This window comes from Coregonus lavaretus, assembly GCF_964263955.1.
Source record: "Coregonus lavaretus genome assembly, chromosome: 13".
Lineage (NCBI taxonomy): Eukaryota > Metazoa > Chordata > Actinopteri > Salmoniformes > Salmonidae > Coregonus > Coregonus lavaretus.
In genome coordinates this window covers 46765781-46788298 of record NC_140000.1, presented here as the reverse complement: position 1 = coordinate 46788298, position 22518 = coordinate 46765781, and the positions used below count along the sequence as shown (strand labels likewise).

Below are 22518 nucleotides of genomic sequence, written 5' to 3'. Positions count from 1 at the left end.
CAAGGGTGCCAATATACTTGTATGATTATAATATCAATGTAAATAAGAAATGCATAATTTCTACAATTCTGTACACATTTTGAGCAATCATTTTATTATAAATCAGTTCCACTATTAACATGATGTAAATGTCATGTAATATAATTATAATGGTGTGACAGAGTATAAAAACACAACTTTGCCAAATAAGAGGTATATTTTTGGCAAAATTCTTTAAAATAACTGTTCAATTAAAATTAAATCTAATTTTTAAAAGCTCATATTCTGTTTGCTCATACCCAACTAATGTTGTTGACTCTTCATGTACCAGCAAAACCATTTCAATTCTATACATTTTGCTAATATTTTTGAAGGGTGGGGAGCCTCCAATCTTTTTAAGAGACTGGGTCTTTGTGCTGCCCCCCTGGCTCCTGCTTCAGTAGGAGAGAGATTGTCGTATCGAGTGAATGGTGGCAATTATTGCTGATAAACAAAGGAGTCCGCTCATACTGAATCCTTGATCATAAGTTTATTCAGATCACAAACTTCAGCATAAGTGACAGGTGACATGACACCCGGAGAGCGACGCCTCAGAATGGCTGCTCTGCCCTTTCTGTAGTCTAGCCCCTATTTATAAACAATGCAAAAAGATGCTCCCTCTTCTGGCCAATCACCAGTCTCCCCTGTCTACAACACACTTCCTGTCTGTTGTATGTGGCGTTACACTAAAACATTCCCTCTTGATACTAAAATCAACATTCTTTCAGTTCCACTTAAAAAAACATTTAACACCATGATAATCTCAATACACTACAAGATCAATCCCTCTTTTTGTTTGTTCGATAGTTTGCCATTTATATCAGAGTAATTAAAACATGACAGATCTTTCAGTAGTTTATCTCTATTGGAATGCCATCGAGGCCAGGGTTTTTCCCCATCTGAAAGGAATCAATTGCCAACCACAGTTCGTCCTGTGTAATTAGGCCTTCACAGTATATTTTTGTGTCGCAGATAGTTTAACATTATTTTTTGGGAGAAGGATATCACAAAACTCATCGTCAAGTGAGGTTGGAGGAACTTCCTCATTCAAAATCTCCTTTGGTGAGATAAGGATTTCTCCATCATTTGTAACTATTTTCTGTTGGTTCTTTTTGGTTGGGTTTCTATATTGAATTTGCTCTGGGTTTTAAAGCATTATTATGAAACCGGGTCTTTCCTGAATAAGTTCCTCAAACTCCTTTTGTTTTTGTGTCTAGATTATTCAGTGCTTCTGTAGAACATTTATCAACACCATTGATGTGTAATGTTAGATTTCTTATTTCTGTTGTAAGTCTTTTCTCTGTTGTCCGATACCGGTTTGGGGATGAAAAATGAATTCAATGGCCTCTAAAGTTACATTAAAAGGCATCCCGTACGATAAGTGGATTTACTGAACCTGTATTGTGCAAGAAGAAGTCTGTTAAGAATTCCTTACTTTTTGTTAAGAAAGTACTGTCAGTCAATAAACCCTGGTTAAATGTCCAATATCCCCGTCCTCATGGAAAGTCTGTCATAGTTATATAGAGGGATACTGTATAAGTTGATGAGCTGATTGCATTCGATCCTCAATCAATGGACAGGTACTTTAAAACATTTGACAAAAATATATATATAAAACGATTTAAAATCTACCATACAGTGAGCTATATTATAGATATACTGTATCAACATTCAGATCTCAGTCCATTGCTCAGCAGATCTTCATGACGAGCCTATTCCAACAAGTAGTGCCACCAAAAAGGATATATTTCCAAGGAAAAACAAGACCAGCAGTAACAACTCCATTCTTGTCTGGGGGAGAAATGAAAAGTCAAGTACAGCCGTGTCAGACAAAATAGCTGTTAAGAATGAGCCACTTACTAATTCACTGATACAATAAGTACATTTAAATGTGTGGGGTTAAACTTACTGATTCAGAAGCACTCTCTGCTTGATCTAGAAGAACAACCAAAGTTATTTTGAAGTATTTTCAAAGAAAATATAAACCTGCACACTTTTCTTGCTTGTATCACTTTGTTTATTCAAGCTTACGTGTCGGCCTCTTGTCCTGCGTCAGAGCTTTTGACGTATGCCAAGAGGCCGACAAAAGTTATACATGGCAGATAAATATTTCCTTAACAGATCCACAATAAGAGGTTATTCAATGTTATAGGGGCTTATATATCATCAACCTGAATTTAACAAAATGAAGATCGATATCATTATGTATTTGATCTCACCATTGCGCTTCCATCGCATGTGGACTTCTAGCAGGATGTACAGCATTGCCTCCCATCCAACAAACCCTCCCATCACCTTCAGAAGCCAACTATCCCCAGAGGTGTTAAAATACGACAGCCCAGTGAATATGGCTGCCACTGGAAGAAAATGTCAACACAATCACTAACATGGTCGTAGAGCAACAACAAACACGTTTGACAGATATTGGCTGAGAAGATACGGTACTTTGTACTATGCTAATAAAATCCAACAAAAACAATGTCATATGTCATGATCACAGTTCCTTACCAGCTAAACCTTTTATTGCCACTGCATTCAAAGCATGCGACCAATTGAAGAGGAATCGCCTATGAAAAAAACAATAACACAAAAATAATACATTAACTTCTTGAGAAAACAAGCCACTTTTGGATTTACATACACATGAGCAAACTCACATACAGTAGGTATGATTCTGGATCCCTTACCAGTGATGTTGAGGTCCACATCGAAACATGGCAGCGATTGGCTGGAAGAAGGCCAGGATCATAACGATGCAGCCCAACACAGGATGGGCGCCCTATAAACACATTGGGCTCATAAACTGTATCTCGTAACTGTTTCAATTATCTGAGCCTTCCATAATAGAGTAGGTTTTATAAAACTGTAGACGGCACAGCATTTGTCAGATAGGTTTGTTTGTTTTAAATAACAATCAGTAAAGGTTCATGATACATACCCCACTCCAGCCTCCAACTTCTGAGAAGGCCAAAATGAAGGCAATGATGGTGGCAGCAACAGTGAGTGTCATAAGAGACACGTGTGCCTGAGAAACATACAAGCCAAGCGTACAGATTATGTGGCATTATTGTTTAGTACTAAGAACATTCCACCTCATAAAGTCATCTAGACGTGCTAATGTTTATGTTCCTATTCTTACAGTTGAAGTCGGAAGTTTACATACACCTTAGCCAAATACATTTAAACTGAGTTTTTCACAATTCCTGACATTTAATCCTAGTAAATATCCCCTGTCTTAGGTCAGTTAGGATCACCACTTTATTTTAAGAATGTGAAATGTCAGAATAATAGTGGAGAGAATTATTTCTTTCAGCTTTTATTTCTTTCATCACATTCCCAGTGGGTCAGACGTTTTCATACACTCAATTAGTATTTGGTAGCATTGCCTTTAAATTGTTTAACTTGGGTCAAATGTTTCGGGTAGCCTTCCACAATAAGTTGGGTGAATTTTGGCCCATTCCTCCTGACAGAGCTGGTGTAACTTAGTCAGGTTTGTAGGCCTGCCCAGTTCTGCCCACAAATATTCTATAGGATTGAGGTCAGTTAATGGCAACTCCATTACCTTGACTTTGTTGTCCTTCAGCCATTTTGCCACAACTTTGGAAGTATGCTTGGGGTAATAGTCCATTTGGAAGACCCATTTGTGACCAAGCTTTAACTTCCTGACTGATGTCTTGAGATGTTGCTTGAGTATATCATGATGCCATCTATTTTGTGAAGTGCACCAGACCCTCCTGCAGCAAAGCACCCCCATAGCATGATGCTGCCACCCCCATGCTTCACGGTTGGGATGGTGTTCTTCGGCTTGCAAGCAACCCCCTTTTTCCTCCAAACATAATGATGGTCATTATGGCCAAACAGTTCTATTTTTGTTTCATCAGACCAGAGGACATTTCTCCAAAAAGTATGATCTTTGTCCCCATGTGCAATGGCAAACCATAGTCTGGCTTTTTTTATGGTGGTTTTGGAGCAGTGGCTTCTTCCTTATGTCGATATAGGACTTGTTTTACTGTGGATATAGATACATTCGTACCTGTTTCCTCTAGCATCTTCACAAGGTCCTTTGCTGTTGTTCTGGGATTGATTTGCACCAAAGTACGTTCATCTCTAGGAGACAGAACACGTCTCCTTCCTGAGCGGTATGACGGCTGTGTGGTCCCATGGTGTTTATAATTGCCTACCATTGTTTGTACAGATGAACGTGGTACCTTCAGTTGTTCGAAAATTGCTCCCAAGGATGAACCAGACTTTTGGTCTTGCTGATTTCTTTTGATTTTCACATGATGTCAAGCAAAGAGGCACTGAGTTTGAAGGTCGGCCTTGAAATACATCCACAGGTACACCTCCAATTGACTCAAATGATGTCAATTAGCCTATCAGAAGCTTCTAAAGCCATGACATCATTTTCTGGAATTTTCCAAGCTGTTTAAAGGCACAGTCAACTTAGTGCATGTAAACTTCTGACCCACTGGAATTGTGATACAGTGAATTCTAAGTGAAATAATCTGTCTGTTAACAATTGTTGGAAAAATTACTTGTGTCAAGCACAATGCAGATGCCCTAACCGACTTGCCAAAACGATAGTTTGTTAACAAGAAATTTGTGGAGTGGTTGAAAAACGAGTTTTAATGACTCCAACCTTAGTGTATGTAAACTTCCGACTTCAACTGTATCTTTAAAGTTTTCTTATTGTTGTTCCATTGTCGAGAAGGAACCTGCAAGTAAACATTTTGTTGGATGGTGTATATACGACTAATAAAACGTGACGGACGTCAGTCTGCTTGCTTAACAGTATAGCTCCTCGCAAACACAAGTGACCGCCTGCTTGACACTTTCTCCCAGTCACTCTATATGTAGAAAAGGCACCAATTCGATAGCAGTGAAGACATTTCAAGCTGGGGAGGGAGGTTTACGGTAAAATCTAACTTTGTTACACTAACACATTAGGGACAGTATTATAGAAACTCACCAGAAACCAAACATCTTTCCCAAAATGATGTTTCCCCTTGGCCACACCTTTCATATACCTGGCTATGATCATTCCCAAACTACCTGTGGTCATCCACGCTATCAACATCAAGGAACCTGAAGCACAACAGGATAATAAATCATCAATAATCCAAAATCAATTTAAAAAATCAATAAGCTTGTACATAGTTAGAATCAGTGTATTACCGTATAACAATATGTTTGAGGTTATGCATGCAAACCTCTGACTAGGGAAACGGCAACCTTACCATGTGCTTTAATAATGGGTGGCTCATTTTCACTTGTAGCAACTTGAGGACTTGAAATATCCACTTTAGTGTCACTGATGAAGGTGCCAGTATGAAACCCGATTATCCCTGTCAAAGTCAACCGAAGAGGGAAATAGAATAAAACCAATTGAATAATATTATGAAACATATGACTGCTAGACTGAAGCAGACTGCTTTCTTCATTGGTACTAGGCCCAAAATATTATAATTAAGCAATAAGGCACGAGGGGGTGTGGTATATGGCCAATATACCACAAAGGGCTGTTCTTAGCACGACGGAACGCGGAGTGCCTGGATACAGCCCTTAGCCGTGGTATATTGGCCATATACCACAAACCTCCGAGGTGCCTTAATGCTATTATAAACTGGTTAACAACGTGATTAGAGCAGTAGAAATAAATGTTTTGTCATACCCATGGTATAAGGTCTGATATACCACATCTGTCAGCCAATCAGCATTCAGGGCTCGAACCACCCAGTTTATCATTCTTATTAGATAACAGGGCCCGTATTCATACAATATCTCAGAGTAGGAGTGCTGATTTAAGATCCCTTCTTCCATGTCCATGTAATGTCACTCATTATTATCTAAAGGGTAGAACTGATCTCAGATGTCATAGCACTATGTAAATAAAATGACAGACGGATACAACCACTTCCTCTGTATCATTACTGGTGCTACTATACTGTAAGCATTTGGCTCATACTGTACCATTACTGGTGGGCCCGTGAACGATCATGAGATAGTAGAGGGAACTGGACTCTACAGATCGTTGAGTTGAGATGGGGTTCATAGTCGTGAAGGAACAGCTAATGATATTATTATTCACTGAGGATTTAACATCAGAAACATTTCCCTAGAAAAGGACAAACAAGAGACATTTGTGTCATTACCAATTGTTTTGTGATTCATTATAGCATCAGGGTTGGGGGTACATTCCATTTCAAATCAGAACGTAAACTGTAATTCCGGTCCTAATTCCAATTGCTATCATCCTCTTTGCTTTTTATTGGGATTGGGATTGACCCCAAACCTGAAAACACGTCATTCATATTTCATAATAGCAAGCAAGTACCAGAGGAAGTATATCCGGTATATTCCTTCCTGTTGAAAAGGCGTGTTGCAATTGGATGAGCCCGCCACTGTCCCGTCCACAAATATAGATGTCATCATTTCCCTTATGTGAAGCAGAGGAAAACAGATTATGAGAGGAACACAATCAACCCTGCCACAGGCTACTTGCAGGTGCAGGGTACAAAAAACTAAAAGTTACAAAAGAAAAATAGCACACTGTTGAATGCTCCTTACTGCCTTCCACCTGCCCTCATACAATCCTTCTTCATCGTTTAAAAAATAAACTTGTTCACCGTTTTCATTGAAGTGAAAGTATCTGGACGAGTGCCTCGAAATTTGAATAAGTATATTCAATATTAGGATGTTTATGCACTACTTCTGAAAAGGTTGAAGGCCGCATTACCATCCTCTGGTCATCTGAGAAGCCGATGGCGATGTAGCCATCTGAAGGGCCGGTCATCTCCAACTGGACGGCTGTATCACCGGGAGAGGTCATAGCAGACAGGAAGTAACAGTCTGGGCTGACCCCAGGGTCACAGTTCAGAGGTTGGATAAAACAGACCTTACTGCTGCCACATCCAGCGCTGGAGTTGGACAACTATTACAAACATATTCAATGTTACTGTAAAGCACTTTGGGACAACTGATGTAATAGTGTGTAAAAATAAATGTCATTGTTTGATTGAAAATGTAATATGACAATATTGTCAGAGATTGAACGGCAGGTAGACTAGCGGTTAGAGCATTGGGCCAGTAACCGAAAAGTTGCTAGTTCGAATCCCCGACCCGACAAGGTGAAAAATCTTTGAGCAAGGCACTTAACCCTAATTGCTCCAGGGTCGCCGTCACACTTGTACAGGTTACCCACTTCTACATGCAATGAAACAGGACAAATATAAGTACCCCCTATTTGACATCGTTAAGACAAGTTGATGTTTTAAATAAAACATATTTGTAGTATTATCTATTACCATAAGTACTAAGGATTTCATTGGAAATACTGAGTACGTTTACATGGAGACTAATAATTCGATATTAAACTGATTATGGCAGTAGGCCGAGAATGGCATTAGTCATGTAAACACCTTACTCTGCTTATCTTAAATCGGTGTAAATTCATAATCTAAGTAAGCATACGCCGATTAAAATACCTTGTTTTCTGAGAAATCTTTCCAATTATTAGGACATGTACACTCTTAGAAAAAAGAGTTCCAAAAGGGTTCTGCGGCTGTCCCCTTTTAGGTTCCAGGTAGAACACTTTTTAGTTCCAGGTAGAACTATTTGGGGTTCTATGTAGAACCCTCTGTGGAAAGAGTTCTACCTGGAACCAAAATAGTTCTACCTGGAACCAAAAGGGGTTCTTCAAAGGGTTCGCCTATGGGGATAGCCGAATAACCCTTTTAGGTTCTAGATAGCACCTTCTTTTCTAAGAGTGTAAATTTAATCTGCGCATGTGCTAAAACCAGCAGTGCAAGCCTCCCTCTTTTGCACGAGTGAAGTGAGTTAAAAATGTCAGAACTGAGAATCAAATAGGCTTCCCCAAAATAACATGGTCTCTGTGGTACAACGTTTATTTTGATTGGCAATTTTCTGCATTTATCAAAGTCCCAACAGTAGCCTGATTTCGTCTCCATGGAAACAGAATTATTAGGGAATATATTCTTCTTGCAAAGCATACAAATGTTTTAATCAAACTATTATATTAATCTGAATATTCACAATAATCGTATTATTGTGTGCATGTAATCATACTCACTTTTGAGGATAAGGCGAAGGAGGTGGTAGAGGTGATGGGTGTGGATGTGCTGTTAGCTGGGGATACAGCAGTGATGTATGTAACTGGAGAACTTCTTACTCCAACCCAGAAGGTGGAGTAATCTTTTACAAAGGATGCACTGTAAAAATGGCATGGCAGAACAAATACTAAAACAACGTAATAACATTAAGGGATGGATTTTCCATTGAAAGTGTATTTTAGTCAAGAACTAGGCTTAATCTGTGTACAGGAAACCGGGCCCTAGGTTATAAGAAGTGAACATACTGGTTCAGGAGCTAAGAGATCCTGGATGGGTGAATCACCTGAATTGTATGGAGCCGAGGTTGCCTGATGTGGGGGCCCTCCATATTGCCTGGATGGAGGATTTAGATGAACCTGATGTGTGAGAAACTGCAGAATTCTGAGAAAATGAAAAAAAAAGGATCCATGAAGATTTAGTTATATTCAGATGCAACAGGATGATTCAACACCAGGAAGGCCCAGAAATATTTTGGTTTTTTTAAAGTGTTCTGGCAATTCTCACATAGAAACGTCATTGGGAGGGGGGGCCATCATGATGAATGGGCCATTTTAGGCCCTTTTTAGACCATCAGTGCATTAGGAAAGTATTCAGACCCCTTGACTTTTTCCACATTTTGTTACGTTATAACCTTATTCTAAAATTGATTAAATTAAATGTTTTCCTCATCAATCTACACACAATACCCCATAATGACAAAGCGAAAATAGAAAATACCTTATTTACATAACTATTCAGAACTTTTGCTATGAGACTCGAAACTGTTTCTATTGATCATGCTTGAGATGTTTCTACAACCTGATTGGAGTCCACCTGTGGTAAATTCAATTGATTGGACATTATTTGGAAAGGCACACACCTGTCTATATAACGTTGACAGTGCATGTCAGAGCAAAAACCAAGCAATGAGGTCGAAATAATTGTCCGTAGAGCTCAGAGACAGGATTGTGTTGAGGCACAGATCTGGGGAAGGGTACGAAAACATTTCTGCATCATTGAAGGTCCCCAAGAACACAGTGGCCTCCATCATTCTTAAATGGAAGAAGTTTGGAACCACCAAGACTCTTCCTAGAGCTGGCCGCCTGGCCAAACTGAGCAATCGGGAGAGAAGGGCCTTGGTCAAGGAGGTGACCAAGAACCCGATGGTCAGTCTGACAGAGCTCTTCTGTAGAGATGGGAGAACCTTCCAGAAGGACAACCATCTCTGCAGCACTCCACCAATCAGGCCTTTATGGTAGAGTGGCCTGAATGAAGCCACTCCTCAGTAAAAGGCACATGACAGCCCGCTTGGAGTTCACCAAAAGGCACCTAAAGGACTCTCAGACCATGAGAAACAAGATTCTCTGGTCTGATGAAACCAAGATTGAACTATTTGGGCTGAATGCCAAATTTCAAGTCTGGAGGAAACCTGTCACATTCCCTACGGTGGCAGTATTATTATTATTATTATTTTATTTTTTATATACATTTGCAAACATCTCTAAAAACCAGTTTTTGCTTCATCATTATGGGGTATTGTGTTTAGATTGAGGAGGGAAAAAAACTATTTCATTCATTGTAGAATAAGGCTGTAATGTAAGAAAATGTGGAAAATGCCAAGGGGTCTGAATACTTTCCGAATGCACTGTATACATGCCTCCTGTAAGACCCCATGATCCGTGAACCATACATGATACAGACAATGTGTCATTATACTCCTTATAGTGTTCTTTAAAATATGGAGTATGTCAAGATTCTGAAATACAAAAATGCACATTAATTTATTCAACATAAAATAATATTAATATCAATATCTCAAAAGACGTCTACAAAGAAAGCAGAGAGCTCTCTCACTTTCCAAGGGGCAACCATAGAGCAGGCTCAACTTGCCTGGCTGCCATACATGCCATAAATTGTCCGTCTAAGTTAAACGATGGGGATGATCCATAAAGATCAGTTTTAGGCTAGGCCTACTGGAATTCTTTAGAGTTTTGTTGTTTTCCTTGCCTCAGGAAATAGGGGAACCCTTAAGGTCCCTGCTACAACCAGGTTTCTGAGATTTACCTGGTTTTTACGACTGCACTTGAAGAAACTTTTAAAGTTCTTGAAATGTTCCGTATTGACTGACCTTCATGTCTTAAAGTAATGATTGACTTTCATTTCTCTTTGCTTATTTGAACTGTTCTTGCCATAATATGGACTTGGTATTTTACCAAATAGGGCTATCTTCTGTATACCAACCCTACCTTATCACAACACAACTGATTGGCTGAAACGCATTAAGGAAAGAAATTCCACAAATTAACTTTTAACAAGGCACACCTGTTAATTGAAATGCATTCCAGGTGACTACCTCATGAAGCTGGTTGAGAGAATGCCAAGAGTGTGCAAAGCTGTCATCAAGGCAAAGGGTGGCTATTTGAAGAATCTCAAATATAAAATACATTTTGATTTGTTAAACACTTTTTTGGTTACTACATGAATCCATATGTGTTATTTCAAATAAAGATAAAGAAAATCCCTTGAATGAGTAGGTGTGTCCAAACTTTGACTGGTAGTGTATATGTATATGAACCATAGAGTTGTATAAAGATCGCAACGTTGTATCTGTCCCGTTATGGCGTCTGTGAGCACACGATAGGGGAGAATGACTGTCCCCTCTCATTGAAGCCACGAAGTTCAAGGCCGACCCCGGTAATGTCACTTCCTGGAGTAGCTCCAACTGCGCATGTTGTGTCTACATAAATCTCCCACGAGACACCATCTCAACCGACTTCCTTGGCTTCAAATGCGCTAGGAATTAATAGTCTCTCATGATCGATGGCTTTGTCCATTTTGAAGTAGTCCATTTTCTTCTACTACTTCTATGAGTTGGTAAACAAACTAAAAGGGTGCATACTGCCACCTGGAGTGTGTTGTTTGAACAGGTATAAAGCCATGGTTTGTGATTTACTGCCACCAGCAGTTATAGAATATTTGCTCACGATTATAAGTAATTGGCTGATCCCTCCTGATGACCTGGATGGAATTATGTGATTCTTCCTTTACGCATAGAAAGTCCCACCTGTTATGATATGGGGGGAAGGTTCGTGTTAGGACAGGGGTTTTCTCGTTTGGACAAAAGTCCGTCCTCGGTCCTCTCTCCTCTGTGACCTGGAATCCGATAAGTGGTCAAGGAGTGTGTCAATTCATTAGTAGGCAAACAGAAGACGGTCCTCCCCTCCTCAATAGCCTCCTTTTGGCGAAGAAGGACCGTCTCATTTCAAGCAAGCGCATTTCCATCCACGTTCACTCTCCTCGCCGACTCTCCTCAATTAACTTGGAACTTTTTCAAAAGGAGGAGAGAGGACATAGTAGAGTGGACGCAGGAAGTGAGCAAATCTAATTGATGAAAGGCCATAGGACAAATACACTATCCAGGTTACACTTCCACACTCCATTCCTCTAGGGGGCAGCAGCAACCTTGTCCAGATGCTGAGCCTGGTTGATAAGCACATCAAGTGCTGCCAATTAGGGTGATCATCAGTCAGTGTCCCAGCTAGCAAGCCGTGAGGCTGCTGGTTTGTTTTCATCCTGAACCTAAAGATCCGCTTGGACTGGCTGACCAAGAGGTCATGACAGAGCTGGCCCTGAACTTGGTAAGTTGCTGTCTCCTGGGCAGATGGGTCTTCAGGCTAAATGCACAACATTGAATTGCATGGAATTCTACTTCGGGCCGAAATTAGCGTTTGGATCAGGAAAGTTTCCTCTCAAGACCTCTACCAACCAGAATGGTGAATAAAAGGATACTTTACCGGTTGTACGAGTGGTTGGTCCTTTCGCAGGTAGGAATGTGATATCAAATATCCACAGAGTAGTGTTATCAACCCGACCTTCAGTATGCTGGTCTGTATTTCGTTTTTATTTACAGTTTTTATTTTCAATACTGATGCAATTCACACGCAACATACACTTGCACAATATGGCCGAGCCGAACTTCCAGCTGATTGCGAGGAAACGTTCCCTCGGTCGACTACATTCGGTTACATTCGGCTATTGTTTACATATTGTGCATCACATGAAATGTGTGAACAGATGGAAAATACAAGCGACAGAACCTACCGGCGCCGCAAAAAGTTGGGTAACTTAAAGGATTTCAGACCTGCGTGAACTGCCGATGGAATCATCAGATACAACCAGAGAAGGTCCGCGTGAGCAGCCGACTGAAGGAGTGGCTGGAGAACTGGTGGAGGGCCCAGAACCACATCCAACCATGGTAGCCTTGAGTGGAGGGACGAAGACCTCAAGCAGGAGTTCCGGGGTCTATGACAATCTATCCTCACAGCCCTCACCTATCCCAAGCTGAGCTTGCCAGCCAGAGCCCAAGAATGGGTCTGTCAACACCAAGTCGACTGAGGGACGACGCAGCAGGGACTACAACACCACAGCAGGGTTTTCAAGCAGCGATGATGCTAACCTCAACCCCAGCACCAGGAGACCAGTCCAGCAGCACCAACGTCAACCCTCCAGCATTCCTGAGGAAGGAGCCGAAGATGCCATCGTACAAGCTGGCACTGCAGTACCTCAACATACAAAAAGGGGGCCCACCACGACCTGCAGCATCCACTCCAAGAAGCTTCAGAGACACAAGGGACACCAGGAACACCAAAGATGGTGGAGGTAACTCTGGGGGGTTTGTGTCTGGGAGGAGGGAGGTAAGGGATCGTGCAGTTCATTCAGATGGGAGGGACCTGTTTTTATTGTCAGCAGCAAGGGCACAAAGCTTCAATATGTCCACTACATAAGTCCAAGCTCTCAGGTTACTGTTATGTGCCCAGAGAGGGAGGTGGTGTTCAGGATAGGCAGAGTGGTGGAGAATCAGTCTTGCTACTTGTGAAAGTGAATGTTCAAAGTCTCACTGGAATGCTTGACACTGGTAGTTCCCAGTCTCTGATGAGGACCTTTGGAAAATCTACATTTTAAAAAGTCAAAAAAATCTATTTAATATAGCCTACACAATCACAATAAATACATGATTTATTTTTGGCAGGTCTAAAGCAACATTATGATATGAAGAAAATGTAGTCTATTTCAGAAGAACCAAATTGCATATTCTGAGTCGTCCTTATGTTAAGCCATGATCTGGCAATGTCATATGGCTGTGGGCTACACTAGTTAATTTAATAATTTCTGTGGTATTATTTTAAATTATTTTATAGTAAGAAGAATACAATTGAACATAGCTGAATAAATATAAAGGATATTTTTCCCAAACGATTTCTGAGGGAGTGTGCACATGCGGCTATTCTATGTTAACAAAGTGATCATTTGAAAGAGGTTCTCCTATATGCTTGATTTCAAGTTAATTATGCAACTTTAGTTGTGATACAAACCTTAGGCTATACAGTGCCTTCAGAAAGTATTCACACCCCTTGACTTTTTCCACATTTTGTTGTGTTACAAAGTGGGATTAAAATTGATTTAATTATAATTTTTTGTCAATGATCTACACAAAATACTCTGTAATGTCAAAGTGGAAGAAAAAGTCTAACACTTGTAAAAGATTCTAGAAAAATAAAACACTAATATATCTTGATTAGATAAGTATTAAACCCCCTGAGTCAATACGTTCGAATCACCTTTAGCAGCGATTACAGCTGTGAGTCTTTCTGGTTAAGTCTCTAAGAGCTTTCCACACCTGGATTGTGCAACATTTGCCCATTATTATTTTCAAAATTCTTCAAGCTTTGTCAAATGGGTTGTTGATCATTGCTAGACAGCCATTTTCAGGTCTTGCCATAGATTTTCCAAGCAGATTTAAGTCAAAACTGTAACTCGACCACTTCGGAACATTCACTGTCTTTTTGTAAGCAACTGTAGATTTGGCCTTTTGTTTTAGGTTATTGTCCTGCTGAAAGGTGAATTCATCTCCCAGTGTCTGATGGAAATCAGACTGAACCAGGTTTTCCTCTAGGATTTTGCCTGTGCTTAGCTCCATTACATTAATTTTTATCGTGAAAAACTCCCCAGTCCTTAACGATTACAAGAATACCCATAACATGATGCAGCCACCACTATGCTTGAAAATATGGAGCGTGGTACTCAGTAATGTGCTGTATTTGCCCCAAATTTGAATTCAGGACAAAAAGTGAATTGCTTTGCCACATTTTTTTGCAGTATTACTTTAGTGCCTTGTTGCAAACAGGATGCATGTTTCGGAATATTTGTTATTCTGTACATGCTTCCGTCTTTTCACTCTGTCAATTATATTAGTATTGTGGATTAACTACAATGTTGTTGATCGATCCTCAGTTCTCCTATCATAGCCATTAAAGTCTTCTGCGCAATGTGTATAATCTGAGGTAGAGCCGGAGCAGAGCCTGTCTGCATAGCTTGCTCCCCCGCAGCTCACCAGCTGATGTAGGCTGTGTGTGCTGTATCCTTCCCACTGCTGAATAGAACTGCGCTGCACATCTGTGCTGCTAATATTAATTGTGTTTTTCACTGAAAAGCTCTCAATCTCTCCAAAAACTCTCATTCAGTCCATTTAGTAGTCAGATTTTAGTCAGAGATAATTTTGTTTAGTCTCGTTTTAGTCAACTGAAATGAAAAATAATTTTTGTTTATTTTTATTTTTTTCTGGGTATATTTAGTCAGATATAGTCTGGTCAATTGCCACTGAAAAATAAGTGTTTGACGAATATTTTAATCACTATTTTTGTTGACGAAATTAACACTGATCTGCACTGATTATGCACACTCACATGACTCGCTCTCCTATAATAATAATAATAATAATAATAATAATAATAATAATAATAATTGAGGCTCTCCTAACACACACACAACCCTACCATAGATAAATATATCCTGCTGCTCAGCCACTTTATCCCTGATTGTATGCATTTAACTACCTCATCTATCACCAGTATCACTGCCATCATTATATCAGTACATGTACAGTTGAAGTCGGAAGTTTACATACACCATAGCCAAATATATTTAAACTCAGTTTTTCACAATTCCTGACATTTAATCCTAGTAAAAATTCCCTGTCTTAGGTCAGTTAGGATCACCACTTTATTTTAAGAATGTGAAATGTCAGAATAATAGTAGAGATATTTATTTCAGCTTTTATTCTTTCATCACATTCCCAGTGGGTCAGAAGTTTACATACACTCAATTAGTATTTGGTAGCATTGCCTTTAAATTGTTTAACTTGAGTCAAACGTTTCAGGTAGCCTTCCACAACCATCCCACAATAAGTTGGGTGAATTTTGGCCCATTCCTCCTGACAGAGCTGGTGTAACTGAGTCAGGATTGTAGGCCTCCTTGCTCGCACACGCTTTTTCAGTTCTACCCACAAACTTTGTATAGGATTGAGGTCAGGGCTTTGTGATGGCCACTCCAATATCTTGACTTTGTTGTCCTTAAGCCATTTTGCCACAACTTTGGAAGTATGCTTGGGGTCATTGTCCATTTGGAAGACCCATTTGCGACCAAGCTTTAACTTCCTGACTGATGTCTTGAGATGTTGCTTCAATATATCCACATAATTTTCCTTCCTCATGATGCCATCTATTTTGTGAAGTGCACCAGTCCCTCCTGCAGCAAAGCACCCCCACAGCATGATGCTGCCACCGAATGGTGTTCTTCGGCTTGCAAGCGTCCCCCTTTTAACTCCAAACATAATGATGGTCATTATGGCCAAACAGTTCTATTTTTGTTTCATCAGACCAGAGGACATTTCTCCAAAAAGTATGACCTTTGTCCCCATGTGCAGTTGCAAACCATAGTCTGGCTTTTTTATGGTGGTTTTGGAGCAGTGGCTTCTTCCTTGCTGAGCGGCCTTTCAGGTTATGTCGATATAGGACTCGTTTTACTGTGGATATAGATACTTTTGTACCTGTTTCCTCCAGCATCTTCACAAGGTCCTTTGCTGTTGTTCTGGGATTGATTTGCACTTTTCGCACCAAAGTACATTCATCTCTAGGAGACAGAACGCAACTCCTTCCTGAGCGGTATGACAGCTGCGTGGTCCCATGGTGTTTATACTTGCGTACTATTGTTTATACAGATGAACGTGGTACCTTCAGACGTTTGGAAATTGCTCCCAAGGATGAACCAGACTTGTGGAGGTCTACAATTTTTTTCTGAGGTCTTTGCTGATTTCTTTTTGATTTTCCCATGATGTCAAGCAAAGAGGCACTGAGTTTGAAGGTCGGCCTTGAAATACATCCACAGGTACACCTCCAATTGACACAAATTATGTCAATTAGCCTATGAGAAGCTTCTAAAGCCATGACATCATTTTCTGGAATTCTCCAAGCTGTTTAGAGGCACAGTCAACTTAGTGTATGTAAACTTCTGACCCACTGGAATTGTGATACAGTGAATTATAAGTGAAATAATCTGTCTGTAAACAAATGTTGGAAAAATCACTTTTGTCATGCACAAAGTAGGTTGAAAAACAAGTTTTAATGACTCCAACCTAAGTGTATGTAAACTTCCGGCTTCAACTGTACATTGTTGTGTTCTTTCTCTACTGGCATTGACACTTATTTTTATTTTTTAATATTTACTTTTATATTGACACTTCAATTTTTTATATTGATACTGCACTGTTAAGGAAGAGGTTGCAAGTAGCTGAAAGTAAGCGTTTTACTGTAGTGTTTACACGTGCTGTATCCTGTGCATGTGACAAATAAACGTTATCTGATTTGATTTGGTTTGATATAGTGCGTGTTTACCAGAGACAATAATGTGAAGACCAACATGACATGCACCAAAGTCAGGTTAGGCTATAGGCCAAGGTCTAGATAAAGTGTATTTTTACCTGGAGTTATTCCTTATTGTAGGCTACTACGTTCACCATTTTCACTATCACTCGGTTTAGCACAAGGCCATAGACAGACATGTGTCCAGATGTGAATCCTTAAAGAGATGTGTGGGGCTGGTGTGAACGATGCTGAATGGGGGTAGACAAAGAAGACCTCTCTGGCAAAACTGGTTATGCAAGATAATAAACTTTTAAAGTAACATAGCTTTCCCATAACTTTAATTTGAATGTTAATTCCTATGTTCCCAGTACTATAAAATTCAGTTTTGAACAGTCCATGGAGGTTTCTTTCATGTTTTAGTGTTATCTTACTGTTGAGGAAGTTAGTTGTACAGCAATTCATGTAGAAACACACATGGCAATTGTTTGGAATCACAATTTATTTGACATTTATTGTACAAACATAGTTTTACCGTATTTTGTTGATAGTCACAAATGGAGATTGAACCTGGGAGCTTTGGAGTGTTATCCCTGGAATTAAGGCACTGCACCACTGGGATGGGACTAACACAAATATAAATATGTTTATACCTTTACTCTGGCTTCCAGGTTTTGGTCTTTGTCTTTGCAAAAGAGAGGATAACTAAATCTATAAAAATAAGTATCCTCTATTATTTCTTACTCTACCAATCTTCTTTATATACTGCAAAGTTCCCACTGGGTTATAACTGCTTGCATCAATCTTGTTTCCACGTCATTAAAACAAAACAATTCTATGTGATGAAGTTGAATCAACGTAGAAACTGATTGGATTTGCAAAAGGTCATCAACATAAGGGAATTTAATATTTTGTCTACCCAACTTTTAATCTAAATACAGTGGGGGAAAAAAGTATTTAGTCATTTACCAATTGTGCAAGTTCTCCCACTTAAAAAGATGAGAGAGGCATGTCATTTTCATCATAGGTACACGTCAACTATGACAGCCAATTGATGAAAAAAAAAATCCATCCTATGTTGGAATTCAACAGACACTGGAATGGAATGGCTGTCATACATGTAGAGATGCTGATTTAAGAAAAATGTGCAGTGGTCTCTTAATTTTTTCCAGAGCTGTGTATTCTTTTCAAGTTACAGTATTTTCTTGATACCATTCTTAATGAACGTCTAGCAACCCAAAAGTTGCATATTCTAATCTCATCACGGACAACTTTAGCATTTTAGCTAATTAGCAACTTTGCAACGCTTACTACTAGTTAGCTACTTTGCAACTACTTAGCATGCTAACCCTTCTCCTAGCTAACCCTTCCCCTAACCTTAACCCTAACCTCTTACCCCTAGCCTAGCTAACATTAGCGTTAGCCACCTTGCTAACATTAGTAACAACAAATTGGAATTAGTAACATATCATACGTTTTGCAAATTTGTAGCATATTGTACAAATTGCAATTCGTAACATTTACGAAATGGCGATGAACATCCACCAATTAATACATACCATACGAAACGTAACATATCATACTAATTGGAGTGTCCCGGATTTACATTTACTGTGTTACATCTACCCCTGAGCCAGGTTGACTATCCCGGGCCCTGGTTTCCCAAAAGCTTCTTAAGGCTAAGTTCGTCGTTAGAACCTTCGTAGGAGCAAAGTTAAATCTTCAAGCTTTTTCCCAAAACCCTAGTTACTAAAGTTGCACTTGAAAACGCTCTTTATTTACTGACTGCATCAGACCACTAGTTGAACAACTAAATGCATCGTTAGGTGCTTTTCTGCCCTTCCTCATAACTTTATACACAGAAGATCTCCACTAAACATAGAATCAAGATGTTTACAGTGGGGGAAAAAAGTATTTAGTCAGCCACCAATTGTGCAAGTTCTCCCACTTAAAAAGATGAGAGAGGCCTGTAATTTTCATCATAGGTACACGTCAACTATGACAGACAAACTGAGAAAAAAAATCCCGGGCAACGAAGGAGTGGCTTCATAAGAAGCATTTCAAGGTCCTGGAGTGGCCTAGCCAGTCTCCAGATCTCAGCCCCATAGAAAATCTTTGGAGGGAGTTGAAAGTCTGTCTTGCCCAGCGACAGCCCCAAAACATCACTGCTCTAGAGGAGATCTGCATGGAGGAATGGGCCAAAATACCAGCAACAGTCTGTGAAAACCTTGTGAAGACTTACAGAAAACGTTTGACCTGTGTCATTGCCAACAAAGGGTATATAACAAAGTATTGAGAAACTTTTGTTATTGACCAAATATTTATTTTCCACCATAATTTGCAAATAAATTCATAAAAAATCCTACAATGTGATTTTCTGGATTTTTTTCCCCTCATTTTGTCTGTCATAGTTGACGTGTACCTATGATGAAAATTACAGGCCTCTCTCATCTTTTTAAGTGGGAGAACTTGCATAATTGGTGGCTGACTAAATACTTTTTTCCCCCACTGTACAATGACATGGTGTTTCTTGTTTGTTGTTATAGGTGTTAGTTGTAATATTTCCATCAACATTAACTGAATATTCCAGGAATGTATTTTTTTTTTTTTAGAACAACTTTATTGCTCCAACATTTATTTGCTGAAGTATGTTCAGGGAACGTTATTAGAACCACCATGTCATAATCTCACACTATAACTTTATGAGAGCATTGTGGGAATAATTATCTGCTTGTTGTTATGGGTGTTTTTAATTACACCTCCATCAACATAAGCTTGAACGTTCCCATAAAGTTTTTGTTGCGGCAGTATGTTCTAAAAATATTACTGGTACATTGTGTTATTACATTAACTGGAAACCTAATAAGAAGGTTTGGGAAATGTTCTGTGGTGATTGTTAGAGATGTTGTGCACAACATTTTAATGAACGTTAGAACATTCCAAGGATATTTTTTATTTATTTAATCTGAAGAAGAAAAAAATATTTTGTTATTAAAAACATTATTTGACTGTTTTTGGAATGTTATCATCCTAATGTTAGATACAATTAGAACTTAATGGGAATCTTAGCTAAGGTTCTGGGAATGTTCCCGGTTTGCTGGGGGGCCACTAAAATGTTTTGCCTGCAAAATGCTAGAAACGGCCCCACACACACAAACTAATCTCCCCCTCCCTGCTCCGTTTTCAGCTACATTAGCAGCAATGTGGGTCGACACACAAGTTAACCTAGCGATCTCAGTTCATACATTTCACACATTATTCTTACCCTCCATTCAGTCACTGTTTGTATGTTTTAAATAATGCTCAGACAAGTGTTCAGGTTTCGTTCGAGTGCCATTTATTGTACTTATCTATGTTTTGGATGAGCAATCTGTCTGTTGTTTCAGTTTTTTCTCTGTTCTCTGTAGTTTCCAGGTATGCTAGGAAAGGGATCCGAACCAGAGATGGTAGAAAAAGCGAGACATCCCACTCCCTAATTTTTTATGATTGGGGCAGGGCCACTCTGGCCTACTAAAGCCTTGTTCACACTGCAGGCCTTAATGCTCAAATCTTAAAAAAAAAAATGTGTTTATCCGTTTTGGAATACTGACTGTTCAAACAGCAAGTTAAAAGTGACCAAATCAGATTGTGTGTATTCAGACAGCAGTCATTTGCTGGCATGGCTATGCTAGTTGTCATAGTAACGACGGGTGTGTGCGCAGTGGTGTAGGATGATTGTTGGTGTTGCTCGTCACTCAGAAGTTATGTAGCAAGCTAAGGTGACAATGACTGCAATGGGCATTTCCCAGTTGCTTTGAATGTACAAAATCATAGTGTAAGAACACTTTTAAAGCCTCAAAGGATAAAATAATCCAACTTTCAAAGCAAGTATTTTTTGGCTAGCCACAGCAGTCAACTAGCTAGCCAGGTAGCTGTTTAGCTTTCTAGCACATTCCCTAATTTGTTTGTAAACAATTAACAAGCTAGTTAGCTACCACTTTCTTGTCAAGCTGTCAACAGAGCAGCTAGCAAGCAACAACATATGCCAAATAAGTCTTGAGGGCAAATAAATCAGATTTGACCATTCAGATACAAGTCGCATGGCCAGGAATCAGATTTGTATCTGACCTACGAAGGTGGTTTCAAATGTGGCTTGAAACATTCTATTTCATGTGCTTTATTGCCCCAGCCCTACGAAGGGGGTGCCCCAGAGCAAGACATCTCACTGGCTATTTTTTTTCTGGTCAATAAGTAGACTAGAGCCAACTGTTCCCTCTCTTATATGAGCATGAGATATTATGGAGGAACCCTGAGCTCTCATAGGATAGCATGCTTACGGGAGAGAGGGAACGCCCACTTACACAGACAGGAACATCAAATATTTTTTACAATGGTAAACGTCTTGAGTGAACTATCCTCATTTATTCACCATTTTTGGCCGAACTACGGCAATCGGGATGGCTTGCAGTGCCTGTCCCAAATTGTGTGTGCATGTGAAGTCACGTTTTGGAACACACCCTTTGAGTAGTGGTGTTATGTAAAAGTGATATAGTAATTTGTGTGTTGATCTTTGAGAAGCTGATTGCAAATGTACATTTATGATAATTAATGATATGATTATCTGTGAACCTTTTAAAGGACATGTCCCCCCCACTTTCTGAAATTGCATTTTTGTCCCCCTCCCCCAGTTTGATCATTGTAATGTGATACAAAACAGGGCAACTGTGTGCTTTAGGACCATGCAGACACCTCCGAGCAGTCATGTAGGATGTTTGGAGTGTTTATCCGAAGCGATAAAAATACAAATAAATAACAAAAAAGGTTATGCCCCCCCCCCACCCACCACACTTCTAAAACCAAAGTTGCACCCCTGGTTATATATAATACTGTAGCTCTCATTACATAACAGAAAGGCAGGCTATATATCAGGTGGTAATAGATAGGTTGGAATAAACAGAATTAAATGGAATTATACAGTCTCTATGGGAATAGACTCACAGGTAGTCCGTTGCAGGTGAGTAGCTGGGCGTCTCCACTTGTTACAGTGAAGGATCCCAGAGGACTGCTTCCTCCAACCGCTCTGGCTTGTAACATAAACCCCATGAATGAAGTGGAATTTGCCAGGAGCCTGACTGTAAACAACACTGTGTTTAGTTGATTTAAACATCACCATAGAAATTGGAGACCGTTATTCATTCCATATCTACTTTTCAGAGATATCTACCCATAACAGCCAAACCATAGATGGATTAATAAAACCTATAGTCCTAGTGGTGAGTGTTTAATATCTCTGCATGAACCCTGCAGTAATAGAGAAAACTACATGACGTCTCACCTATGATTTCATCGCCCTCCTTGAAGCTGATACGGTCAGTGGTGACTCTGAATGGAGCGGTGCTTTGCTCCGCGCCTGGTTTGTGTTGCGGTGTCATATTGTCACACGCCCCAGTCACCTTTCCGGAGCTGTAGCACCGCACGACCCGCAGAACACACGCCAATAACATGATGATAAATATGTATCTATCCATTTAGATTAAATTATTAAAACGAAAAGTAATTAAGAATAGCCTACTGCTGGAGACCATAACCTACCTATGCCGGCAAACTGTGGAGTTTGGATGAAGGGTGTAATTTATATTGAAGTGCCTTGTGGGTGGAGAGTAGACTAGTCTCGACAGGTTATGCTGCGTTCATAACCAAGTGGGATGGTGGAAATG

At 39.7% G+C, this 22518-nt stretch overlaps 1 protein-coding gene across 1 annotated transcript; it reads right to left on the bottom strand.

Moving 5' to 3' along the window:
- Window positions 1-72: 72 nt before the first annotated feature.
- On the bottom strand, window positions 73-22329 carry LOC311139781 (putative ferric-chelate reductase 1; the record flags this gene model as incomplete). The annotated part of the gene is made up of 15 exons (XM_084174729.1): window positions 73-1809; window positions 1928-1953; window positions 2238-2375; window positions 2527-2585; window positions 2706-2797; window positions 2957-3043; window positions 4988-5103; window positions 5256-5363; window positions 5989-6133; window positions 6353-6454; window positions 6755-6949; window positions 8108-8246; window positions 8431-8528; window positions 21800-21933; window positions 22137-22329. 15 exons carry the CDS (start codon window positions 22327-22329, stop codon window positions 1720-1722), a joined length of 1722 nt encoding a protein of 573 aa, XP_084030855.1. The 3' UTR covers window positions 73-1719.
- Window positions 22330-22518: the final 189 nt, after the last annotated feature.